Here is a 9937-nt window from a genome sequence, read left to right as displayed (position 1 = left end):
CTGTTCAACAGACCATTGACTAGCTATTTGACAGCATTCTGAATCCATCTGGATCTCTACTACAACAGAAGTTGAAGACTTGTGAGACTGTAGCACCTCTGAGAATTCATCAGTCTCTCATTCTATTGAATTGAGATTCTGTGTATTCACTGTGCATTACTTCCCCTTGCTTCTTCATCTGGTGATACAGCACATCGACAACACCTGAAAATGGAATGATTGCCAGCCTCAGCCTCACAGAGAAGCATCCAGCACTCCTGATAACCTGAGACCTGGAGAGTTGTATGTAGCATCAGCAGGTCTGGCTGACTGAAGGCCTCTGACATAGCTGGTGCAGTGACTTCAGCAGCTACAGTGGCATGGCAAAACTTCAGCAGCTCCACAGCATGCCAAACTTTACCTGAGGGAGGATGCACTATTAAGACTGGTGCTGAAAAGGTCTCTGTTTTCTGCCTCTATTGGTTGCTCCCAGAGAGCTGGAGACCAGCCCTTCCTGCTCATCGTTGTCCATAAAAACTGACATGGCACATCCCTCTTTGCCTACTCCCAGTCTCCTCATTCTCAATCATTTGCACTCCCTAGAGCCATTTAAATCTCCTTTGCTGCTTGGCATTGCCCTCTCCTTGCTGGTTGCCTGCCAAGGGCTTCCAGGTTTGGATGGGGCTGGGGGCTGCTGCTTGACTAGCCCCAAGCTCAAGAACCCCCTGTACAGCTGAATCTAACTCCCACCCCTGGAATGATCTCAGTTCCCACTGATGTTGCCTCATCAACCAGACAAGTATCTTTATTGTCATGATGAAACCAGAACTGAAAATGATCAGAGAGGAACAGAAAGAAGGAACTGAGAACATGTACAGTGGAAAGAACATGAATATCCATAGCACAAAGTACTAAGAGCAGTAGTTCTGGTAGATACAGAACAAAGAGTGTGACTATTGCATGAAATCCATACATGGATTTACAAGAACAGGAACCACCTGCTTTTAAAAGCTCACCTGAACACTGGGATGATGAAATGGAGAGTCAAGATAAGGCCCCAAAGTCTGGTGAATTCAGTATTATAAATCATATTGGTAAATTGTAATTACTCATATACTTGGACAAATGGTAGCATCATCAAGAGATAAGACTTAAGCATAATAGTAACATCAAGACAATGTTAATGTACAATTGTCATGGTTTCATCACAGCTGACAACTCAGCCCCACCCAGCCACTTGCTCACTCACTCTCAGTGAGATGGGGGAAAGAAATGGAAGAGTAAAAGTTAAAATCCTTGGCTTGAGATCAAGACAGTTTAACAGGCAAAGAAAAAGCACACAAGCAATGTTAATCAAGGAATTAATTCCCCACTTTCCATGGTCATGAATGTTTAGCCAAACCCACAACACCAAGACTCTTTATGCCTAGCCACAACTCAAGAAGACAAATGCTGTCCCACTTTTCTTCCTTCTCCCCTTTGTTGGGTTGGTATGGCCTGATTTTTGATGGTGTGGTGGCCACAGAGGTGGCTTCTGTGAGAAGCTGCTAGAAGGTTCCATCATGTCTGGCTGAAACAATCCCTGATGGCTCTGAGGATGGATATGGTACTGGCCAAGGTTGGGCCAACTAGAGATGATGGTAATGCCTCTGTGATAATATATTTGAGAAGAAATAAAAACCAAAGGTGGTGGCACAGTTTTAATTCCAGCTAGAAAAGAGGAGGTGAGAACATGTGAGAGAAACAACATGGAGACACCAAGGTCAGTGGAGAAGGAGGGGAAGGAGGTGCTGCAGGTGCTGGAGCTGACATTCCTTTGCAGGCTATGGTGATGACCATGGTGAAGAAGCTGTGGCCCTGCAGTCCATGGGGATCCACAGGGATCCAACTGCAGCCCATGAGGGAGGGGCCCACAACAGAGCAGGTAGATGCCCAGAGGAGGCCATTATGCAGTGGGAGATCTGGTGGAGAGAGGGGGCCCCTGCTTCCAAACTGGAGCAGTCCGTCCTTGGAGGACTGTACCTCGTGGAAGAGTGTGCTGCACAGCAGCAGTTTTGGGAGGACTGCTGCTTGTGACATTGGAACCTCACTGGAGAAGTTCTCAGAGAATTGCCTTCCACAGGAACAGGCAACATGGTCTCAGAGGGAATGACTTCTCTGAGCCAAGTCTGCTTGAAAACCTTGTGCGACAAACTGACCAAAACCCCCACTTCCTTGCCTCCCTTCACTGCCAGTGGGAAGGAGGGAAGTGTTAAGGGGGAAAAATGTTATTTTTAAGGGCTTATTTATCATTTTCCTGCTTTGATTTTGTTAGTAATAAATTCATTTAATATTCCTAAATTGAGCCTGTTTTGCCCTTGGAGTGTTTTCTCCTGGTCCTTATCTCAACCCATGAACCCTTCATTAAAATTTCTCTCCTCTGCCAAGTTGCACTAGTGGAGGGTGACTGAGTGGCTTTCATGGATGGTTGGTGTTTGGCCAACAACAACCATGACATGCCCACAGAGTTAAATGCTGATGATGGTTTAGAGATATCCCTTGGGTCAGTTGGGTTGGGCTATCTGGGCTGTGCCCCCTCCCAAATCCTTGTGCCCCCTGGACTGCTCGCTGTCAGAGCATGAGAAGTTGAGAAGTCCCTGATTTAGGTTAAGCACTGTCCAGCAACAGCTAAAATGTCTGTGTGTTACCAATGTTAACCTCCTCCTAAACCCAAAACATGGTATTGTACCAGCTCCTGGGAAGAAATTAACTCAACCCCAGCCCAAACCTGGACAAATAATGAATGTAAATTGGGTTTCAATTATATAATAAATTCCAAGGGTTTGGCATTAGTACAGGTCCTTAGGAATAGCAAAGCAAGCATGCTTTCAAGACAGACACCCATGATGTTATACAACCTGGCTGAGTGAACACAAGCAAGCAAAACAAACCTGGCCCTGTGTTTGTCTGCACAAAGGCTTCCACAAGCTTGGTGCACAACCCATGCTTTTTCTCATCCCCATAGCTCCTTTATCTGTTAATCCTGTTTTGAGTTCCACCTGAGGTCAGGTGAAATAGATTACCAGCATTGTTAGTAAAAAAAAAAAAAGTGATATAGTAGCAGAAGTTTGGTTTTAAAAAGGCACAGATGATGTTTTCTAATTCCTATCACCAAATGTTATGCATTCACAGCAAGGAATATTAGTAAAAAAAGTCAGGATGGTAGCTTATGAAGAACCTCATTCCACACATCAGAGCTTATAAGACAATATGACCCAAATTAGTGATTTTTAGCTTAGAAAGAATGAACAAAAGATCCTGATTACTTCTTGTCTGTTCAGAGCATCAGTTTTGTCACCATAAGGAGACGATAGTTACAGAGAATGTGCTTTTGAGCAGTGGCAGTTTGGGTAGCTGAGGATACTTCTGAAGTCACTCCTGAATTTAAATCTCAATGAATAAAAAGCAAGTAAATGTTTCAATTCTTCAGCCCTTGGGCTTTATGACTGTGACTGGTGATTTAAAATGTGTCATGCTATTCTTTAGTGATACTACTTTCAATATGCCTCCTTCTTTCAACCCTTCCATTTTCTACCTTACTTCATTCTGATCAAATTCCAGGCAGAAGATTCCAGATCAAATTCTCTGGGAGAAGTTTGTATTGAAACAAGAAAGTAAGGGAAAACCAGAGATCACATGATAATTCAGCACTCTGGATACACATCAGCTACAACCCTCAGCTGCTCTATTGACAGTTTTAGCTGATTTCCATTTCCAATAGCTGATATTTAGCAGATTCAAATTTCAGCATGCAGAAACCAAACAGGAGTGTAATGTTGCAGTTGGGAATACTGAAAGTATTTAAGTGCTGATATGAAGCTTTAAGTACCAATTTGTTAGAAAAATAGGCTAGCTCTGCTTTTACCAATACAAGTATTACTTCATGTGCCAGTCACACACTACATATGAGATCTCCTGTGCTCTATGGGCATCGCCATTCACACTTCAGTTCTAGCAGTTAATGGATGACAAGAGCATAGTTACCTACTACAGCGCAGGCATAGTCAAGGGTACCCCAGAACCTATTTTAGATTCTGACCAACTGACCCCATGCTCACCATCTGGTTCAGTGTAGTGCTCACTGCAAGCATGCAGCACTTGCACACTGGCCCATGGGCACACTCCAGGCTTGTGTGTCCCCCTCAAAACCAGCACCCACTCTTCTGCCCATGTGACACCCTTGCCCAGACCTGAGGCTCCTGCTTTCTTGTTGGTCCCGTTTCTTGTTTGCTGGGGAATACATGTACACACCTGGGTTGGGGAGAGGGGGTTGGGGGCACATAGCCAACACCAAGCTGAAACCCCTGTGCATTGCCCTGTCAGCTGGCACCATTGCACCAGCACTCTCAATACCCCAGACCCTCAAGATTCCAGCCTCACCAAGTGCAAAGTTCTGTTTTAATGGAATTTCCCCAGAGCCCCTGCACTTGCTGTGACTGACAGGGTAGTGTTGTTGTCTTACTGTCACAGGCTAGAATCATAAAATGTGTCAAGTTGAAGGGAATCATAATCATCAAGTCCTAGTCTTCTTGCAGGACTGCCTGTCAGATTTGCATTCCTCTATTTCAATTTCTGACTTTCCCACTTTTCCTTAGTATCCCACTTGTCCTTGATTAGATTACCTTTCCAAAGTGAATGTGATAATGTTCCACACTGTCTTATCAATTACTGTGACCAACCACTCCCGGGCTCTCATTACTACCTCTCTTATTGTCTCTCAGGTGGGTTTGTGTCATTGTTCATGTTGTCCTGTTTTTCCTACTAGTCCCTTTTGCACTTAAAATGTTCTTGACCTGAAATATTTCAAGGAGTAGCAGTTCTCTCTTTGTTCTCCTTCTTTCCCAACATTTCTACTTTTTCTTGAAATCTGATAAAAATGTTCCCCTTCCTTTACCTGTCTATAAAGCAGCAACTGGACAACCTGCCATTGGAAACATAATTGATAGATGCTTCTATCTTGATACAGACAAAGTAACCCTCCAGTTCCTGAGGTAATGGTCACAAGAGACCAAGCAGACAGCTTTCATTAGCAGCCAGATCTCATGTCTATCACTGCAAGCTTCCAGCAATGCTCAGCTCCCTCACCTACCCAACCCTTGGGTGAATGTGCCTCAGGCTTTAGTTAAGGGGCAATAACGTGGAGCTTACATGTAGCATATGGCAGTTAACTCCTGTTTAGGAAAAGGCTTCAGCACACTGTCAACTTGTCTAGGTATTACTGAATATCATCATATAGAGAAAGGCTTCAACATGTCTTCCCACTGCTGCTGCTTGAGCTTAGCCTGGTGTGGTTTCTGCTGTAGCACAACTAAAGACAGAAATAAACACTCCACACAACACCCAGCACAAGCACAGGGAGATATGCATCTGTTTTTAAAGTATGATAGCAACTCCCCAACCAATTCATAGATATTCTTGCTTTGTTCTGCGTATTTCAAGTTTTATTTCTGGTGCTTAAGTTCTCTTAAAGGTGGCCCTGAATTCCTTGTAGACAGTTGGATGACAAATGCCTTCTCCATTCAGAACACTTCAAAGGTGGTAGTGTTCTTCAGAGATCCTCCTATTATCACGTTAACACAAGAGTATCAGAAAGTGCACAGGCTTTTTAAGCATCACTGAGGTTTCATAATGAGATAGCGCAATGCTTTATATGGGATCAGTTTAAATCCTAGCACTCTTGACTTCACATTTATTGAAGCCCGTCCTATTTTGTACAACACTGAGCATATAGTGTAACTCTGGGAACCACAGCTGTGACTTAGTTAATGATCTCAATAAATCCTACTTAAGCAGAGACAGGAAGAGAATTATGCAAATGACTATTACTGTGCACCATGCATTTGATAACTGAAGACATCCCACAATAAGCTTCAGCACATAAAACCAGTACGTTTTTAACCCAGATATGTGAAAACTATGTAAGCAAGTGAATGGTTTACAGAATTTCACTTCAGAAAAGTTGCAGTTGCAGAACATTTATTACGAACCTAATATTAAAGGAAACATACAGAAGGAATATGTACAAAGAGGGATGGTTAAAAACCCAAGATGACAGATTTTTCACATATAGCTGTGACTGTGAGAAAGAATTGCTTCTCTGAAAATACCTTTCTAAAACATCGTGATAAAAGACTCTGCCACTCACACTTGGCAGCTAGATAAGATGTCTTCTATCAGCCTTTTGTAGACCCAGGCATCACCTTTAAGCCTCTGTCGCCGGATACCCACTGCTTCAGGCTTAGTGAGCTGACATACTTCTAACTTAAACTCCATAGTTACTTTACCAAAATGTGACCGTGTTTGACATTTCAGGGTATAACTGCAAGACAGAGGGAAAAGAGAACAATTATTGAACCATTTCATATTTGTTTTGCAGTACTATTTTAAATTAATAGAAGCACTTTAAATAAAATATCCATTGCTGTTCAGAATATTGTTAAACAGTCCACCAATTAGTCACCTGCGAGCTTTGTGCATACTGTTGTTTCAGGGGACCATATTTATTATTACGCCTTGGGACCGATATGCAGCACCAATGGCCTACCCTGCCACAAGAACCCGTTAGCCAAAGGCCCCCATCCTCAGAGCTGGAATGATGGAAAGCTCACGTGTTTTTCCTGGACAAGAACACTCTCCTCTCTGTTGGTTGTAACTCAGCTGGTGTGAAAATAGGAAAAACTGAATGCAGAGTTTGAATGATTACAATGAGAGCAGGTGCTGCTGTGCAATCCAGCATCCTCCTATATCACAAGTTTGGAAATACATCAGAGGTTGATGTATACTATGATGTTCTACCAATACCCATCACTGAAATACTCAAGAACTTGAGAAAATGCATATTGAAAAGTGAGCACAATTGTTATTTCATGCATTGGGAGCTCAGGAAATCGTCTTTCAGGTTGACCAAAAGTAAGAGCCAATCTAATCAATCAATAGTTTTGCGTAGCTAGTAAACAGTACAAATTCAAATAATCCACAAAAAGGTGTGTGGCTTCTGCACACCTTTTAACTGACCTCTTGCCTAAAGGCTAATGTCTTTTAACTGCTAAGAATGAGACTTAAAAGGTGTCTACACTATTTTTCAAAATTCTCTCATTTGATCATGTGACTATACCTAAAACAACTTTTGGTATTTAAAATTTCCCATGAGACAGGATGATGTGAATTTTTCCTAAGCGTTACTCTACTGCTATTGTTTTATACCTGTTGGTGAAAGAGCTCTGCTAGAACAGACTTAACATAGTTTTGCACTGTGTGGGCAGGTTATATTGCACACATTCATTTAGTGCTGTACACTTTCTATAAAGATACAATATGTCAAGAAACTATAAGTCAAGAAACTAAGTTGAAATACTTTGCTTTCTAAGCACTGGACTAGCAACCATTCCGACAAATACAAATCGAACTCATCATATTTTACACTTACCCCTTCTGAACATACTCGACCTGCTTCTTCGAAAGAACATTGATTATTTCATTCAACAGTTCGTCTGGATTCAGCAGATGAGTGGTGGTAATGTTACAGTGTGCCTAAAAGTAGTCAGCTTGTTAAAACAATTAAAGGAATTAAAAAAAAAAAATCTCTCCTAAAACTGAAGACATTGCAAAAAGTTTTCACTAAGGATGTTTCAGAACAGCTAACCATGGTGACAAATGCTCCAACATCCCAAAACTATTACCGTGCTGTATGGTCCAGAACTGGGAAATGGCCTAAAGCTGAGACAGAGGACTTCAGATAACAAGGAAAAGGCATAGTACCATGTAATTTTCAATGTATAAAGCAAAGAGGTTACTTACTACTTTTCAATTTACTGTTATAGGAGGTTTAATCACATCTAGTATTTCATATAACAATCTTATGCACTAAGTGATCTCTTGAACAACTAGCAGATGTCCACAAGTATTGGAAGGAAGTGTATGATGATGTCCTATCTGGCTTTTGAAGTCACAGAAGCAGCCAAGAGAAGAAAGGATTGAAAAAAAGCTTGAAAATTTAACACAGGTTGAGGATGCAAAGTCAGTAGAAGAGTGCTTCTTGTGATCCTTATTAGGATTTAAATGTACACAACTCTCTGACATAACTGCTGTAACACTGTCTTGCCGTACTGTAACCCAGCATCTCTAGACATGTCTCAGGAATTCTGAATATACTATGGAAAAGAGAAACTGAGGCAGAAGGCTAAAGACATTTAAAGAAAGAATATCTAGGTTCCAGTAGGTCAGGTTCCTGGACTATTTGCACAGTTTAGTCTCCTGTTTGATTGGCTGGTCAGTTAGTAGCCCAACACCTTGTCCTAAACGTGCATGAGCGACGGACAGCTCTCAGTGTGTAGTAGGTATTCCAGTCAGCTGAAGGGACACATCACTGGCTTCTACACAATTGCTCATGCCTTGGTAAACAACTTGCCCTCTTTCAGGGTAATTATATTTTTCAAACGTGTTGCCTACAGGTTCAAGTACAATTTTTTTCTTGTACAGCTTCTGAAGTATGTAAGTTGCATTTGAGTGATGTACACAGAATTGGTTGGAAGGGTCCTCTGGAGATCATGGAATCAAATCACCTTGCCAAGGCAGGGTCTCCTAAAGCAGGTTTCACAGGAATGTATCCAGGTGGGCTTGGAATGTCTCCAGAGAGGGAGAGCCCATGACCACCCTGGGCAGCTTGTTTCAGTGCATTGCTACCGTCAATGCAAAGAAGCTCTTCCTCAAGTAGAGGTAAACTTGATGTGGTTTATTTTATGGTCACTGCTCCTCATCCTATCATTAGGCATCACTGAAGGGAGTCTGGCCCCATCCTTTCACACTCCTTTGAGGTATTTACGTGGATTGATGAGATCCCCTCTCAGTCTTCTTCTTTAGACTAAAGAGGCTCAGCTCCCAGTGTCTCCTTATAAGATGCTCCAGCCTCTTAATTATCTGTATGGCTTTCGCTGGACCCTCTACAGCAACTCCTTGTCTTTTTTGAACTCTGGAGCCCAGAACTGAACACAGCATTCCAGATGTGGCCTCACCTGGACAGCGCAGAGGAGCAGTATCCCCTCCCTGACCTGTTGGCCATACTCTTCCTGATGCACTCCAGGATCCCACTGGCCCTCCTGGCCTCCAGGACATCCTGTCAGCTCATGGTCAACTTGCCATCCACCAGCACCCCTAGGTCCTTCTCCACAGAGCTGATGTCTTGTAGGTCAGTCCCAACCTGTTTTGGTACTTGGGGTTATTCCTCCCAGGGTGCAGGAGCTGTAGTTGCCCTTGTTGAACCTCCTCGGATTTCTCTCTGCCCAACTTTCCAGCCTGTCAAGTTCCACCTGAATGACATCACAGCCTCCAAGTGGATCAGCCAGATCCCCAGCTTCAAGACTGAGGCAAAGAAGGCATTCAGCAATTCTGCCTTCTCTGTGTCTCTCATTACCAGGACACACATCTGATTCAACACCCATCTGATTCCCACATTTTCCCTAACCTCACTTTTGCTGCTGATGTACTTGTAGAATACCTTCTTGTTTTAATCAATATCCTTTGCCAGCCTCAATTCCAAGTCGGCCCTAATCTCCCTGGTGGCATTCCTACATATTCTGACAATGTTCCTCGTCTTCTTACATGGCCTGTCCCTTTTTCCATATCTCATAGATTTCTTTCTTCTACTTGAGGTTTGCTAGAAGCTCTCTGTTCATTCATGCAGCTCTCCTGCTCCCTGTGCCTAACTTTTTTATCACAGGGATATGCAGGATTTGAGCTTGGAGGAAGAGATGCCTGAATACTGACCTCCTCTCTTGGACTCCCTTCTCTTTAAGAGCCCCATCCCATGGGATTCCTCTAAGTAGATCTTTGAAGAAGTTGAAGTTAACTCTCTAGAAGTTAGGGTTCTAGTCCTGTTACGACTCCGCTTCCATCACACAGATCCCATATTCCATTATCTCAT

General features: G+C 42.8%; 1 protein-coding gene across 2 annotated transcripts in view; it reads right to left on the bottom strand.

The window, feature by feature from the left end:
- Positions 1-6059: 6059 nt before the first annotated feature.
- Positions 6060-9937, bottom strand: part of MELK (maternal embryonic leucine zipper kinase) — a 30627-nt gene continuing 26749 nt past the window's right edge. For both annotated transcript variants that reach the window (XM_033086477.1, XM_033086479.1), the window contains exons 16-17: positions 7445-7548; positions 6060-6337 (exon numbers count right to left, since the gene is read on the bottom strand). In XM_033086477.1, coding sequence (XP_032942368.1) covers positions 6160-6337; positions 7445-7548 — 282 coding nt within the window. In that variant the 3' untranslated portion in view covers positions 6060-6159. The remainder of the gene's footprint in view (positions 6338-7444; positions 7549-9937) is intronic.

Source organism: Catharus ustulatus (assembly GCF_009819885.2).
Source record: "Catharus ustulatus isolate bCatUst1 chromosome Z unlocalized genomic scaffold, bCatUst1.pri.v2 scaffold_26_arrow_ctg1, whole genome shotgun sequence".
Classification (NCBI taxonomy): Eukaryota; Metazoa; Chordata; class Aves; order Passeriformes; family Turdidae; genus Catharus; species Catharus ustulatus.
This window is presented reverse-complemented; position numbering and strand designations above follow the sequence as displayed.